General features: G+C 38.8%; 1 protein-coding gene across 2 annotated transcripts in view; it reads left to right on the forward strand.

The window, feature by feature from the left end:
- pleca (plectin a) overlaps positions 1-17,656 on the forward strand; it is a 123,197-nt gene that overhangs the window by 6,078 nt on the left and 99,463 nt on the right. For both annotated transcript variants that reach the window (XM_053491971.1, XM_053491972.1), the window contains exons 3-4: positions 530-1,285; positions 12,055-12,250. In XM_053491971.1, the coding sequence (XP_053347946.1) occupies positions 530-1,285; positions 12,055-12,250 (952 nt within the window). The remainder of the gene's footprint in view (positions 1-529; positions 1,286-12,054; positions 12,251-17,656) is intronic.

Below are 17,656 nucleotides of genomic sequence, written 5' to 3' on the forward strand. Positions count from 1 at the left end.
AGATTTCAGGCAAATACAGTAGGACTGGCAAAGGACTGCCAAAAAATTGTTTTGGGTCCTCCAATGCATGAAACTTAAAGATATCATAAAAAAAGCTGTAAAATGTACAGACAAAACCTTTATTTGTGTATTTTTTAAATGTAAAAAAAAAAATTTTTTTTTTTACTGAAGTTTGCTACTGAAGATAAATTAACCATTTGCATAAGTAAATGCCATCTTTGGTTCAGATTTTCTATCTGATGTGGCAAGGAAACAAGGATTACAGCCAAACTTGATTTGTTTACCTGACATCCCCAATCACAGTCACTGACAGTCTAACAACAAGCTCTTTGTGTGATCTTGGAAGTAGGCAGCAGAAAAGCACCCACATAATTCATTGCTAAAACCTCTTTGTGCTTAAAGCAGTGTTGCACTTGTGCTGTAGGGTCACTCACATTCAGTCTGAACAGTTGAGCAGAGTGATTTTGCAGAAAACTTATTTTATTTTCTTGCAAGTAAAATGAATTCCTTGATTTCATTCTTCTTCCAGCGGAAGAAGAAGCAGAAGGAGAAAAGTCTCACTTCAGCTTTGGTCAATGATGGGATTGTTGGAATGATCACACTGGCAACTCCTCCGACTCAGGAAAAACAGATGGTATTAAAAACGCAGAAGAAGGAGAAGAAACAGACAGAACTGAAAGTCTTAAAAGAGGAGAAGGAGGAGAAGGAGAATGCAGTGAAGGAGGAGAAGCAGAAGGCGGTGAAGGCGGAGAATTTGAAGGTCATAAAGGAGGAAAAGCAAAAAGCAACAAAGCAGGAGAAGCACAATGTGGTGAAGGAGGAGAAGCAGAAAGCAGCAAAGGAGAAGGAGAAGTTAGTGAAAGAGGAGAAGCCCAAAGCAGTGAAAGAAGATAAGCAGAAGGTGGTAAAGGAGGAGAAGCAGAAGCTGGTGAAGAAGAAGGTGGTGAAGGAGGAGAAGGAGAAGGCTATAAAGGAGGAGAAGCAGAAGGCAGTGAAGGAGGAGAAGCAGACGGCGGTGAAGGAGGAGAAGCAGACGGCGGTAAAAGGAGAGAAGCAGACGGCGGTAAAGGGAGAGAAGCAGACGGCGGTAAAGGGAGAGAAGCAGACGGTGGTGAAGGAGGAGAAGCAGAAGACCATAAGGGAGGAGAAGGAGAAGGTGGTGAAGGAGGAGAAGCCAGAAAAACAGGGAGAGCAAGAAAACCCTACCAAAGTAAGGAAGAGGAACAAACGCCGTCTGAAGGTCACCATTGCACCTGAGACCACAACCTTTGAATCTGCAGAGAAAGTGAGTCTCATTTTCCTTTTATTTATCTAATTAAATGTATCTTACCAAATTCACCTTTTAAAATAATGCTATACATTTAATGACACTTTTCTGCCAGCACGATATAAACTTGTCATTAAAAGAAAAAAAAATTATATTGTGGCGTGGGTGGGGTTTGACAGACGACCATCATGCTTTGCGGGAGGGGTTATGATGTGTTCACCGTGTTGGGGAAAGGTGTTTGGGGTAGTGGCTTCGGCCAGGTTGTGTGTGTGTGGAGATAGATGTCTGTTTAGTGACTGTGGAATGTGATATTGCTCAATAAAGTACTCCCAGCCATTTGCATTGGGCAGCCAGGAAGCTCACTTGTCTCTCCAAGTTCTGCTTAGCGGTAAAAACGCTACAATATATATATATACTCAGCAAAAAAAGAAACGTCCCTTTTTCAGGACTGTGTAAATCAACAATAATGTTGTAAAAATCCAAATAACTTTACAGAACTTCATTGTAAAACATTAAACAATGTATTCCATGCATGTTCAATTAACCATAATCAATTAATTAACATGCACCTGTGGAATGGTCGTTAAGACCTTAACAGCTTACAGAAAGTAGGCATTTAAGGTCACAGTTCTAAAAACGCAGGACACTAAAGAGACTTGTCTACCGACTGTGAAAAACCCAAAGAACCCAAAGAAAGATGCCCAGGGTCCCTGCTCTCCTGCGTGAACGTGCATTAGGCATGCTGCAGGGAGGCATGAGGACTGCTGATGTGGCTAGGGCAATAAATTGGCATGTCTGTACTGCACTGTAAGACGCCTAAGACAGCGCTACAGGGAGACAGGAAGGACAGCTGATCATCCTCACAGTGGAAAACCACGTGTAATAACACCTGCACAGGATCGGTACATCCGAATATCACACCTGCGTGACAGGTACAGGATGGCCACAACAACTGCCCGAGTCACACCAGGAACACACAATCCCTCCATCAGTGCTCAGACTGTCCGCAATAGGCAGTCCATGAGGAGAAATGCACTGCAGTACTTCAAGCAGCTGGTGGACACACCAGATACTGACTGGTACATTTGATTTTGAGCCTCCCTTCATTCAGGGACACAATGTGAAAAATTTTTTTTTAGTTTATGTCTTATGGTGTTGACTCTTTTAGTGTTCATTACTGAAAGTAAAAACAGTTGAAAGTCAGAGGAAGTTTCTTTTTTTGCTGAGTATATACTGTATATAGACCACTCACCACACGAAGCAAACAGCATGGACCTTACTGTCTCCCAAATTTGTTGAAGGTACCTACCTTCACACCGCAATTTCCACGATCTTGGCTCTCATTTTCATACGTCTCATTTTGTCTCTGGGGCTACCTAGTCTGGGGCTACCCAGTAAAACATCATTTTACTGACATAAATGATGGTAACAGCCATGACCCCATTTTTGCCTTGGACATGCTGTGTAAACAGGGGGATGGCTGATGGTTGCTTGCAGTGATAAAACCATAATTTAGGTTACAGCTTCTTTAACTAATTTATGCATTTTTTGTTCTCCTGTGCTGTTAAGCATGTTGGTGATGGATTGCAACATTTCTAAACCAATGGTGGTTTTTAAGAGGCTGGGTTGCTAACTTGATACCCAACCAGCTAAGCCACTGAGCCACTTTCATTAATTTATATTTTAATTACTTAACAACACATCAGATTTTTAGAAAGTCAATTGTACACAGATATCATCTAAGCAAATACCATAACCATAGCAGGTTAAAACTAGGACATATTGTATGGTACTTGTATGGTATTTTAAGATCGTGCTTAAAATCACAAATGCATTGTTAATTACTGCCGTCAGGTTATGATTGCAAACCACTAGATTCATTACTTTTAGTTGCATAGATATGTAGTATATCAAAGGGCTTAAGCTTTTTGCATGTTTAGCTGTATCTTTATTTTTGATGAAGCATAGAGTTAATGCCTTTGAGGAGACAGATCTTGGTGAAGTTGGCACTGAGACAGGTAATAGGGCTGGTTGGTATGCACACCCCTCCTCCTGTTAAGCTCACACATCCTTGTTAGTCATTTTTCTTCATTGAATGGTTTCTTAACCTATTACTGTAAACAGGATTTTTCCAGGCATAGACAGTGGTTGGCATGTATTAGACTAAATAAAAAAAGGGGGCTTTACACTATTTTGTAAGTTAATTGGTTTTACAATAATGACCATGACCAAAACTATTGTATCACAATAACTGAAATACGCAAATAGACCCTTTCAACATCTGTTTTATTGTATGCTGTAAAAGTTGCTTATGTGATTCAAAAATATGTAATATAGCTGATGATTCTAATCCGTGCCAATCAGTAATAAGGTCATGTTTTAAAGAAGCAGTTGATACTTTTTTATATAGCACAACTGATGCTATGAGATTAATTATACCGAGATCATTAACAGATCTTCTGTTTTAGTCTGTCATATATTAATAATAACATGGAGGTCTAAGTTTAAATAAGTCACCATTTAATGGTTTGTAATGTGAGCTGTTGTAATGACATTGAACAGAAAAAATGTAACCAACTAAAGAGGTGGTAAGGTCTTAAAACATACAATGTGTTCTACTCAAATTCAAATCACTTCAAGTTGTTGCTGTTTTCTTTTTTGTGTTCTTATGTGTAGAGTACTGAAATCTTGTAAAATTTGATCCCCAGAGGTCCCTGCTATTTGTGTTAAACTTTTAGTTTTAAACTTTTAAAATTTAAACTTTCAGTGAGCTAAGCTGAGAAGTGTACTGCATGTGATGGGTGTCTAAAAAAGGAAATCCGTAATAATACGTTATTATATATATTAATACAAATATGTTGAGCAATAACTGACAAAAAAAAAGTGATGCATTAAAATAAGGGTGAACCTGTAGGCATGTGTTGTAAATAATATATACAAATGTATTTTTAGGGTTTTATTGCAAAATATAATTTTTTTGGAATATTACTCAATGTTACTCATCTGGCAAAAAAAGTTGTTTATAATCAATTCTTAATTAAAGCTTTGAACATAGACCTTTTTGGCAAAATGTGACAGTGAACAATTGCAGTTCATGGCAAAGCACAAGACCTCCAATTAAAGGCAAGTCTCATTACTTATCTCTTTCACTTTTTCAGTGAAGCAAGGCAAAATTGTAGCTGTTATGTGTGAACTAAAAACAAAAAGCAAAACAAAGATGTTTACTTTCTTTTGACGGCAACAAGGGTACCAATAGTGGTAGAGGTGCTAGTGATGCATTATAAACTGAACCTTTGGCATTGTTTTAATATTTCAGTTTTGTGAGAACCACCAGGGACAGGGGACCAATCCATCGCAGGACACACACACATTCACACACTTACACACTCATTCACACAGTATGGACAATTTGGGAAAACCAATTAGCCTAACCTACATGTCTTTGTGGAAGGAAACCGGATTTTTCCGGAGAAAACCCATGAAGAATTTCATGCACATAGAGGTGGGAATCGAACCTGGATTCCTCTGTGCCACCTATATATATATTTCTGTATGTCTGGAAAAAAACTTTTAAACTGGAACTTCATGCATGTCATGTCCTGTATTACATATCTAGCACATGCCATGTCCAGATTATGCAAGAAGCCATGCAGCTGCAGCATTGCTGGTGAGGGAATAGTTTTTTACGCAATGCGCAGGGTTATAATGATAAAAGGTCATCAGTGTGCAGTTTATGAGACAGAGACACTATTGCTTCAGTACATAGAGCTGCCTCGCCTCATTGTGCCGTGTATAATAGCTTCAGTAGTGCGCTTCAGTGTCTATCCTGGTGAATAAAGACAGAGCCTGGTGTAAATGATGCGTCCTGCTGTAGGAGGTGATATCGCTATTGAGCGCGTCTACATCATCAGGAGCATGTAATCCTCTCCCTGCTGCGTTCACAGCCCTGATTCTCTGCTGAGTCCTGCGAAATCAGACGCAGCGGATTCTCTCCCGTCAAGCAACTTCCGGTAAATCTTTTATCACAGACATTTGATCAGGCGGCGCACACAGTGATGGGTATTGCTATGTATACATGCTATGTATAGATGACGTCCTAAAGTGTTTAGGTAGTAAGTATGCTGATGAAGCCTTGCTTTGGGCGATATACGGTTTAGTGCGGTAGGATGCGGTGTGCTGTAGGACGCAGCCTCACCTCAGTCTGACTGGATGATTATTAAGTTTATCAGCGTGATGCTGAGCTTTAACGCGGCGTTCGGACAGACGTGAAGGTTATACAGAGGTTAAGCCGAATTAGAAGTGTTTTGCTAAAGGTGTACAGCCAGAATAAAGAAATACAGTAATGATGGATTTTTTTTCCCCTCCTACTGTATGCGGGTTTATTCTCCCGCGGGAACGCGCCAGGGTTTTGCTGCATCATTGCGCGAGCTCGGTTATGACGGCCATCGTTCTAGTGCTATGCGTGTTAATGATGACTCGTCATAACGGGCTATTTACACTTCACAGGCAGTACACTCATTGTGTATCAATCACAATAACGTATACTGCATATAGGCTTGCTTATCAAAGTCTTATTTCCAATAGTAGTAATAGTTTTAATTAAAGTAATTAGAGCTAGATGCTTTGCCTCAGACCACGTGACAGGCGTCTCAAAATCACAAATAATTAGACAAAGGATAAAGTTCTCTTTCCTGTCCCAGCAAACATTTGGACGTTTGATGACCGTTGACGTAACATCCCTCGGACACGTCCGGTCATGGTGGAAGAATAGTTCCAAAATGATAGTTGATTTTATCTGATTAACAGCTGGTAAAATGGTCATAAAAAGTTTTTTTTTTTTGCCTGGGGGCTATATATTAAACAACAGACCACTGTAGACATGTACAAATGTATCTGATTGCATTTTTAGGAAATGTTCTGTGTCAGATACTTTTAACAATTAATGCCTTAATTGGTAAAATCCTTATCAATTAATTGCCGTCCTATCGCAACTGTTTTGGCCAGGGACATGACGTCACGGTTGGACCAATGTTTGCTGGGGTGGGTCCCTGCCCAGGAAACATTTGGACGTTTGATGACCGTTGAAATTACGTCCTTCTGACACGTCCTGTCATGGTTGAAAAATAGTTCCAAAATGAAAGTTAAACCGATGTGTTTGACGTTATCTGATTCACAGCAGCTGTCATCAATGGTCATCAAACATCCAAATGTTTGCTTAGAGAGTATTTATTGAACACAATTTAGCTAAAAGTCAAAGTAACATCCATCCATACAAAATTCATTAATTGGTAAAATCTTTATAAATTATGCCGTCCTGCAGCTGCAACTGGTTTTGGCCAGGGACACGATGTCGCCATTGGACCAATTTTTGCAGGGTGCCCATTTAGGGATGTGGAGAAATGCGTGAGCGGACGAGTTGGACTCACCCAAAAAAGTTAAGGTCAATAGTACAGTAAATTGTAGTCAAAGAGGAAAGTAATAGTGTGGAGAACAGCAAAACAAACAATGGCGACATGAGTGGGACAATGAACCAAAAGTGAGAAATTTGCATTTAACACATGACAAAATAGGTGCGATAAGGGGGAGCAATCAAAAAGAGGAAGTTCAGTGGAACATTGGTTCACGAACGTAATTCGTAACTAAATTCTGAATACCAAAATAATATAGCACTAAATATAAAAATCTGTACAGGACAGAGTGAACACTTAATTTTTACATGCACTGTACATGTATTGTTTACGTACCTTACTCTGGGAGACTTGCTGACGTGGAGGTATGGTGGAAAGAAAGATAAGTGGGGCGGAGGGTACTTTATGGAAGAGAGTCCCCGTCCATAACAACACTGGGTAATTCTCCTTCAGGGGTGTGTTTTTTTTTTTTTAAACCTCTGGTTCACAAAACAAAAAACTATCTAGAAAGATTAGTTTTTTTTGCGCTGCATAATTGTTCTAAAGTTCGCCACAGTTTTGTTCACATGATACTTCTTGGCAAAGGCTTGGACGTCACTCTACTTTGCACAAAATTATTTTATGGTGCACAGTCCATGACTGCGGACTGAGCAAAACTGTTGCTGGGCTACGCACTCATACCTTTGTTCAGCTGATAGCAGCAGCTTGGGATGGCAGTTTTTGGTCATGTTCCAAGGAGGAGTTTGTGAACAAAGACAAATATAAGGCAATTTTTTTTAGTTGTGAAACGGTTTGTTCATACTGGAAGGCGTTTGTGAATCGAGGTAACACTGTATTAATTAGAAGACTAAAAATTGGACACAGCAACCTTAATAGCACTTTATTTATAGTAGTAACACCCAAAGAGACTCTGTGAAGAATGCCAAGAAAGTGAAAAACATGTATTGCTCTCGTGCAGGAAATATATGCAGGAAAGGTTAGCTATGGAAGCACAGATCTAAGAACTACGGAGAGTAGAAAGCAATGTTAAGAGTCTTTTAGGATGGGGAGTCACTGATCAGGGAAGGAAGTATTTAAGGGTGTTTTTGAGTAATGCTGGACTGTAAAGTTGGCTTTAAAGGACAGGGAGGATGAGGAAAGTGACAACCTTAAGTGGGGGTGATGCAATTTACAGAACTAGATGCTGAGTGGTACAGAAAGGAGTGTCGAGCAGGAAGAATATGTGGAAGTGCCGGATAGAGCAGATGAAAAGTTTGAGACACAGAACAAGTCAAGACAAGACCAAGGAAGGAAGCATTAGATGTTTTAAGGAAGGCTTGTTTGGAAAATCATCTTTAAGGGGCCGGGATGAAGAGGGAGAATCAGACCTACAGTTCGTGGTAATGTAACCAACCTACTGGATTCCAACCACCATTTAACAACAAAAAAGAGTAACCTTGATTGGTTTGGATGCTCAATCTCTGAAGCTCATTTGGATACTGAAGTGGATTAATCTTCTTTTTTCATTCTTTTTATGTCTCAGCAATTTGCCAACAATAAAAAAATTGAAACACAATAACACATACAGTACCAGTCAAAAGTTTGGACACAAGTTTGGATTTATTTTCTACATTCTAGAACAATACACGGGCCGGGGGTAGCTCAGTGGTTAAGGCATTGGACTACGGTTCGGAAGATCCCAGGTTCAAACCCCACAACCACCAAGTTGCCACTGTTGGGCCCTTGAGCGCGGCCCTTAACCCTCAACTGCTCAGATGTATAATGAGATAAAAAAAAAAAATGTAAGTCGCTCTGGATAAGAGCGTCTGCCAAATGCCCAAATGTAAATGTATACAGTGGAACCTTGAATTGCGAGTAACTTGGTTTGTGAGTGTTTTCCAGGACAAGATTTTTAAAAAATGAATTTCAACTTAGTAAACAGGTGAGGACTTAATATACGAGTAGTACACATACGCTCTGTCTGCCGAGCGTAACATGATCACAACTGAGCCAATAGTTCTTGTGCTTTCTAGTGCTGTGCGATTGTGGGTAATTGTCTGCCATGCTCAGTGCGCTTGTGTCACTCGTATAGTCAACATCCGTGTGCGCACGCATAAAGCATTTTTTTTTATTTTGTGTCCTGTAAAAGTGTAGTGACTGTTCTTTAGTAACAATGACCTGCAACAATGGTTTCCAAAAAGGAAAAGGTTTTAAAAAAGTCTGTAGGAGCCTCCAAGTGGTGCAGTGGTAAAGTGCCTGCCCTATCATCTGGAAATTGCGAGTTCGATTCTCAGGTGATGCTGTAACCTCTTGCATCCAGAGTCCTAAAGAGAGCTGATTGGCTGAGCTCTCTCAGGGGGACGGGATGAGTGGTACTTAGTGCTCTCACCCTAATCACGGCGTTACAGCCAATCAGGAGCATCTGTGAGCTAACGCAAGCAGAAGGAGCAGATAGCACTGTCCTCCGAGTGTGTTACGCTGCACCCAAAGGTGGATAAGCGAGCAGTTTGAAAAGATGCAGTTGGCTTGTCCCCCTCCCCTTTAGACCCGCCCATTAAAAGTGGTAGCCCTCTAGTGCCGGAGAGGAATTGGATACGACTAAATTAGGGAAAAAATCTGTCACATTTTCGCAAAATCCTCAAACGTAGGCAAAAGCAAGTCATTAGAGAAGTTCCTTGTTAAAGATCTTTTCTGATAGAGCAGAGATTCTGTTAGTGTGTGTGTGTGTTTTTGTGCCTGTATGTTTTTTGCATGCACGTGTGTTTGTGTGCGTGCTCACACGTGTGTGAAAGTCATCCTACACAGTAGCCCCCTCTCTCCCTCCTCTCCCCTCTTGTCTTACCTATCAACGGTTCTTGTCATAGATAAAGTGCAGGTTAATTTGTTTTGTTTTTACTTATTTTGTACTACTTATTTTGATATGAATATTTTTGGGTTGTGGAACGAATCATTAGAATTTCCATTATTCCTTATGGGGAAATATTTGATATATACTGTAAGTGCTTTTTATAAACAAGCATGCTTCCAGAACAAATTATGCTTGCAATCTAAGGTTTAACTGTACTGTATTTTGAAATAAAAAATATTGAATTAGCTAATTAAGTAACAACAATAACAGTCAGTTGTTATTTTAAGACACAAAGGTCAGCTGTTCTGGAACTGTTCTTGCCAGAATAAGATTGTCAAGTTCATTTGCAAAACAAATCAAGATAGATTTTAGATTTTATGATGAATTAAAAGAATCATTGCTTTTGGTGTTCACCGCACCTCACACTTACCGGTTGAGCCTGAACCGGGAGAGGTGGACAAATGCACACATACACATGTGTATAAGGATCTCTGTTTATTATCAGCAAATAGTGCATGTTTAAGCTTTTGGCCAGGTGCTGTGTGTCAGGTACGTCCTGTACATCAAAAGAACCAATCATTAACATGTAAGTCATAGAGAGACCTGGAGAGAGACAGATGATAGGAAATACAAGCTGTTTAAATGAATGTCTGTTTGGATACGGGCTATAGTAAGTTTTACCACATGAGAAGTGCAATGAGAGGTTTTCATCATATTATAAAACCATACAAGCACCATGAAGAAACTGACTCTAATGAAGACCATCCCAGAAATGCAAGACCAAAACTTAAACCGTGCTGCAAAGGAGATCATTTAGAGTTACGTACCAGCTTAAAAAAACACCAATTAACAAACAGCGCCTCAGATTAGAGCCGTTATGAAGTAACAGACACATCTCAATATCAACTGTTCGAAGAAATGATTATGGATGCATTTAGCATTGTTTTTCGATGTACAAAGAAATAAAAATCAGGAAAGACCAGGAATTAGAAGGTGTGTCCAAACTTTTGGCCAGTAGTGTATTTTATACATTTTATCTATTTTTAGTAAGATGTTGCGCAACATCTGCAGAACAAGTTTCTGGTATGACTTGCAATATACCAGATATCGGCAGAAAAGACAAAGCAAAAATGCAGCTTATCAAGTCGCATGGAACAGCCTTAATGATGACTTTGCGGAGTCTTGCAGCTTTACACCATTAGAGACTTCTTCAACTACATTTTTAGTGAATGTCATTTACAAAAACATCACAACATGACCAATTCCATGCAGTTTTTGTTTGTCTTCATAACAAATTGTTCAATAAAATCATAAATTTAAAATGCATTAAGTGGAAAATGCTGTGATCTGAAGAAAATTATTTGTACTGAATGCATATAATGTTTCTAACACATATTCTAGTTGTTTATTTACTGCTGCTAATTACCGAAATTATATTTACTGTATAATTTGTGATGTGATGTAGGCTGCAGTTTGAAAGCCTCTCAGTGTTATGGTCACGATGACAGAGAGCCGTGGTAGGAAGCCCTACAGTATTACTGTACAGTTTCAGCATTTTCCCTCTTTAATTCATTAAGAGGAAGTAGGACTTCTTCACTTGTCTCCATTTTCCTTGCTAATGGAAATATTATAGTCAACTCTAGAGTTAGTGAGGCTTTTTAAGAAAATGAATAATTTATATAATCGGTGGTCTTTTGAGCCTGGGTGAGGTATAATTTAATATTGAAATCTGTTTCTCATACTGTGCAGTTTTCTGTGCAGTGATTTTAATACTACTGGCACCTCAACATCACTATATGATGAAACCATTGCTGGAGAGCTGCTTATGTGTGTGTACTGGCATTATTGTTACTGCTACTGGCTGATGGTGAAATTATTTCGTCTACCTGACTTGAGATTACCATCCATCTGCCTGTTGGATAAGGATTTTAGTTTTGTTTAAGTTAATAATTTAAGCTGCTTAATAACCAAAGGTGAGTGATTCTCCAATAATTTAAGTGGGAAATTTTCATTCATTATTTTGGTTTATTTTTATGAAAAATGGCAATAGTTCTTCAGTTGTGTCTACATAACAGTGTTTAATATTTAATGACATTAAATTATTTATCATTACTGTACCATCAGAAGTTGACTGGCTATTTTCTTGCGAGTTTTGCCTGAGTAACTATTGCAATAAGTGTAAAAGCAATACTTTGCATTGGCTACTGACAAATGAGGCTTCAAAATGACATGAAAAACACAGTATAATTCCATATACCTTGCTTACAGTAATGCTGAATGATAATGCTCTTTAAATGAGATTTTATAACAACCTTGTTTTGTTGAGTCTTCTCATTATAGCCTACAGTGTGTCAAGGCACACAGAACAGCTTTAGTGTGCCTTGACATCAACTCTACAAGTCTCAGGAAATGTACTGGAGTGATGAAAATTGTTCTTCCAGTAGATGTTTCCCCTGATGCTTTGATGGTGATAGTGAAAAGTGCTGTCTAAACTTTGGCAGCAAATATATAAAAGCTTTGATACAGTACCAAAAGCTTTTACTCTGTTGCAGGCAATGTCTGTGACTTCTCGTCCACGTCTCCGAGAGAGGTCTGCATCAGAGGAGAGTAGGAGCGAGCTGTGCTCCTCAGCCCTACCTGGAGACACATTGCCCTGGAATCTGCCCAAGCACCAACGTGTCAAACGTTCTAAATCGGCATCCGGAGATGTTCTGGACCCTGCTGAGAGAGCTGTCATCCGCATCGCAGGTAAGAGGTGGTCTGAGTCAAAATATTGCTTCTGCTGCATTACAGTAAAATAGGTGTGTCCTGGGTCTTAAATCATCCTCCACATATAGAAGAGTGAATCTGATGCATGATTTGTTGTGAAAATATGTTTGTTGGCATTCCTCAAGATTGTATGCTTTTCCCAATATTTCTCTCTATTATACAGTACACAGATGACTTAGATGACACAGATGTTTATTTGGCCTAACAGCTGCTGGAGTATTATTTTGACATAATATTTAGTAAAAAGTACACAAGGTGGGATGGACTTATGTTAAAATCATTGGTTCAAAGTGTTTTCCAATATAATGTAGGAGGATGGAGGCAAACATCAATGTATTTTAGACAAGTAAAACATATCTACAAAACTACATGGCCAAAATTACATGGACACAATCAATGACTACCCTATTTCAAACCCATGGCTATTAATATGGAGTTGGTTTGCTGCTTGCTGCTATATTAGCCTTCACTTTGCTGAGAAGGATTTGCTGGTGTGTGGCAAGAATGCCTGGTCTGAAGTTGGTGTTTTTTTTTAAGTATAGAATAGTCAAAAGTAAAGTTCCTCCACACCAACCATGGAAAACTCCATGTCGTAAAGGAGCTCACTCTATATACAAGGAACAGGTTAATGTTTTTTATTTCCAGCAAAAGAAAATTTTAATGCTACAGCATTCAAAGACATTCCAGATAATTGTGTGTTTTCAACTTTGTGGCAAGAGTTTATAAAGTATATAAGTTTAAAAACCAGTGTTGGGTGTAGTCCATTAGAGTACTTGAATTACTTTGTTGATATAACGAGTAATCTAACACGTCAGGACTGCCATTTAAGTACTCAGTTATTTAGTTATTTTTCCCAAACTTTAATCACAGCGCTAAAACTCGCAGTGAATCATGATAAACCGTACTTACGGCCACCGCGCGAAACCGCGTAGGTCAGATAGGGGTATTAGTAGTTAACAGGTTATGGGCCAAGCTTCACTGAGTAATGATGGTAGAATAATTATAAAGGTCTTGACTAAAACAACATGCATGAGGAATCACAAAGGAGTTTTTATTTTCTGCAATGAAAAAGTACTCAAACTAGTTACTTTTATCAGAAAGTAACGCTGTAATGTACCTGATTACTTTTTAAAGACAGGAATTTTGTAATGTAATTAGTTACTTAAAAAAGAAATGTCCCCCAAAACTGGTAAACTCATTCGGTTAAAGGTTAGGTGTCCATAAGTGTATAAACATATTCATGCATTCATAAATAAACAAGCTTAAAAGAAGTTTTTTTTTTTTTTTTTAACCCAGACACTGCATGACCTAGCAATTATTTAGGAAGTTATTTGTCTAACACAGTCTAACTTAAAATTTGACTTGCTGGTTCTCTAATGCTTAGTAGCCTTTTTGCGATGGATACTAAAGCACGGTAGCAACAGAAGCTAATTTAAAAACTTCATCTAGTTAATTTAACAAGGTAAATAAACCTTTACTAGCTAAATTACAAATTAAACTAGCTAATTTTACAAATGTAAAATGCAAAAAAGAAAAATCTCATCTTGTTTGATATTTGTAATAAATACTTTGCAGGTCAAAATTGAAATAGTGTCTAAACTGACTGGCAACAGAATAAACGACAAAATGTGAGATTACAAATCTGTTACTGTAACATTCCATTGTGACAAAAATAACAACAACACTATTTCTATAAAATTTTAGATCATAAATATCAATTTTCATCATAAATATCAAACTTGTGTTTTTAATATTTAAATGTATTGTATGTAATTATAAAATGTGAGGCTTGGACTCTACTGTATTAGTACAGTGTAATTAAATTATTATTACTATGTCCACTTTTATATACTGATGCCAAACATTTCAAAATAACCTTCATAAATAACAGCTAGCGAAATAACTCCTAAAGTAGCATGGATGTCTGGTGACATTATGCACATAAGCACACACCCTTGGACGATCCATTATTTAACTTGCCCTGTGTAAGCAAAGCTAACCTAGTATTTTGTATGCACAGTGCTCTCCTGGTGTAAAACCAAGTAGGTACTAGGTGTGTGTGTGTGTGTGTGTGTGGGTGTGTGTGTGTGTGTGCGCGCGCGCATGTGTGTATATGTTTACTGAGAATGTTTTTTTGGTGTAGTGCCCAGCCTCATTGTTTGCCTACCGAACTGCTGTTCCCTGAGCTACTGACTGTTGTCTTTATTATTTTCATTTTCTTGAGAAGTAATCTAACACTATTGCATTACCTCTGTGTTTACTGGCAGAGTATGTGTAGAACTCATTATGTAACAGCTAAACCGGTAAGAGAGTGTTCAAGGTGCCCCTGAAAAATCAGTACTTACAGTATTTTAAAAAAAAGTACAATGTGTTCGTCATTGATAATAGGTACAGGTATACAGGCAATAGGTATTCATAGCCATAGTTATGCTATAGTTTCCCTATAGCAGCATGCTGCGTTCGGTTACATTCCTTATATGTAGTCCATGATCACGTCCTTCACAGGCAAAAATGTACTGTATGGCATGTCTTGGAATACACAGCTACAGTAACTATGTGGCTTATTTTAAAATGCACAGGGAGTATGCCAGGTAATAATGATATATATTTTTAGAAACAAAGTTTAAGAGCCACAGTATTACCAGAAGCAGTTGAGGAAAAACACTTTCTTTGGACATGACCCTTAAGCTTGTTGATTAAAATGTTATTGCATGGTGAATTTCCTCAGTGAAGGTAATTTACCTGCTGTGTATGAGTAATGAATTGTCAATTGTGGTCAATACAAGAAGCAGGAATCGTGTAGGGTTTGCACTCTAGACTACCATCCTGTGGTTAAAGTGTGATGGTGATTACTCAGATACTCAGTCCACACTCTTCCTCCATAGGACAAAAGCTATGTTAACATGAACTATTTTTTTTATCTGATTGAAAACCTTCTGATCAGAGGTTCTAGCTTAACTCTTTACAAGGCTGTTGATCAAATACTGCAAGATGTGCTTTTGCAAATACAATAAAGCCTTTATTCTTTAGCCTTCAGGCACCAATGCAGGGGAAAATAGTGCTCTTTTTGTTTAGTGTTTTTTTGGTGTGTTTCTTTCTTCACAACAAAAAACTTTTCATCAGAATAAACCTATTTTAACTTTAAGGTTAGGTTAGGCTTTTTATCATTTCTGATAAATCCTGCCGTCTGAGTTATAATTGATTACAAGAATTCAGTCTCGTCTGTGATTGGTTCAATGCTTTACTGTGGGCCATGTCCACACTGTGAGCCGCCTAAGACAGCGCTACAGGGAGACAGGAAGGACAGCTGATCATCCTCGCAGTGGAAGACCATGTGTAATAACACCTGCACAGTATCGGTACATCCGAATATCACACCTGCTTGACAGGTAGAGGATGGCCACAACAACTGCCCGAGTCACACCAAGAACACACAATCGCTTTATCAGTGCTCAGACTGTCCGCAATAGGCTGAGAGAGGCTGGACTGAGGGCTTGTAGGCCTGTTGTAAGGCAGGTCCTTACCAGACATCACCAGCAACAATGCCGCCTACGGGCACAAACCCCCCTTCGCTGGACCAGACAGGAGTGGCAAAAAGTGCTCTTCATTGATGAGTCACAGTTTTGTCTCACCAGGGGTGATGGACGGATTCGTGTTTATCGTCGAAGTAATGAGCGTTACACCGAGGCCTGTACCCTGGAGCGGGATCGATTTGGAGGTGGGGGGTCCGTCATGGTCTGGGGCGGTATATCACATCACTATCGGACTGAGCTTGTTGTCATTGCAGGCAATCTCAATGGCTTGCGGTATAGGGAAGACATCCTCCTCCCTCATGTGGTACCTTTTATGCATGCTCATCCGGACATGATCCTCCAGCAGGACAATGCCACCAGCCATACTGCTCGTTCTGTGAGTGAGTTTCTGCATAACAGCAATGTCAGTGTTCTGCCATGGCCAGCGAAGAGCCCGGATCTCAATCCCATTGAGCACGTAGGGACCTGTTGGATCGCAGGGTGAGGGCTAGGGCCATTCCCCCCAGAAATGTCCGGGAACTTGCAGGTGCCTTGGTGGAAGAGTGGGGTAACATCTCACAGCAAGAACTGACAAATCTGGTCCAGTCCATTAGAAGGAGATGCACTGCAGTACTTCAAGCAGCTGGTGGCCACACCAGATACTGACTGGTACTTCTGATTTTGAGCCTCCTTTCATTCAGGGACACATTGTGAAACATTTTTAGTTTATGTCTTATGGTGTTGACTCTTTTAGTGTTCATACAAATATTTACACATTAAGTTTACTGAAAGTAAAGACAGTTGAAAGTCAGAGGACGTTTCTTTTTTTTGCTGAGTTTATTTACCTATTGAACAGTTTAGCAAAGATTTACCATACCCCTCTCTTTTTGACTGAAATTTACTTCTGATCGGGGTGGATTGGATCAGACTGTTCAACACTGATTTAGGTGTTTACATGATACATTTTTATTCTGATTTGGCTATTATTCTGGAGATTATGGTCCATGTAAACGCAAAATGAAGCAGCTCATATTAACCACTCTCAAATCAGCCATGACATGAGATCTGGACATGAGAGACAAATTATTGTAAAACCTACTCCCATCATGCATGTAACATTTAATAAAATCTTGAAACAGATGCTCTATGAGTGATTCTAGACGTACATCAGTTCCTGGTCATGTCAGATCCCAGAAATTTCATTGATCTGTTTTTTAGATCAAAAATAAAAAAACATGATCCATGTTTATATCATCATAGCTTGTATGACCATTGTCTGAAGGCATTGGAAAAAGAAGAGCAGGAATACACCCTGTTTGGGATCACAGACCTATACTGTATGCACATCCCATATTATATTTATTTATATATTTACAGTTTTTTGTATTTTTAGCCAACTATTATGCCAAGATAAGATTAACTCATAAATACAGTATATCAAATTTACAACACTATTTATTATTTCCGAAGTTCCATAACTTTCTTTTTTTTTAAGCACATATGAATGATGGGATATCATTATATGCATGCATTTAGGTATCTCTGTCAACTCTTATCACCTTATCAACTTGGCAGTAAGAAAAAAATAATATTCTGTTCTCACAAATTTCTGGTGCTGTTACAGACTAGCACTGATTGGTATCACCAGCTCCTCCTTTTACCAGGTCGCTCTGTGGGAGGTCTTGTACCAGCTGAATCAAGCAGTGAAACATTTCCTTTGAGTATTTATGTAATATTGATACTTGCGCATCTGGCAAATGTTGATTCTTCTTCTTCTTCTGAAAAAAAAGAAGATGATAAAATACAAAATTGAAAATTAAACAATGCAGATTTCAGATTTATGTTATTCAGGTGCAAGGAAGTGCATAAGTGT

This window comes from Clarias gariepinus, chromosome 3 (genome assembly GCF_024256425.1).
Source record: "Clarias gariepinus isolate MV-2021 ecotype Netherlands chromosome 3, CGAR_prim_01v2, whole genome shotgun sequence".
Classification (NCBI taxonomy): domain Eukaryota; kingdom Metazoa; phylum Chordata; class Actinopteri; order Siluriformes; family Clariidae; genus Clarias; species Clarias gariepinus.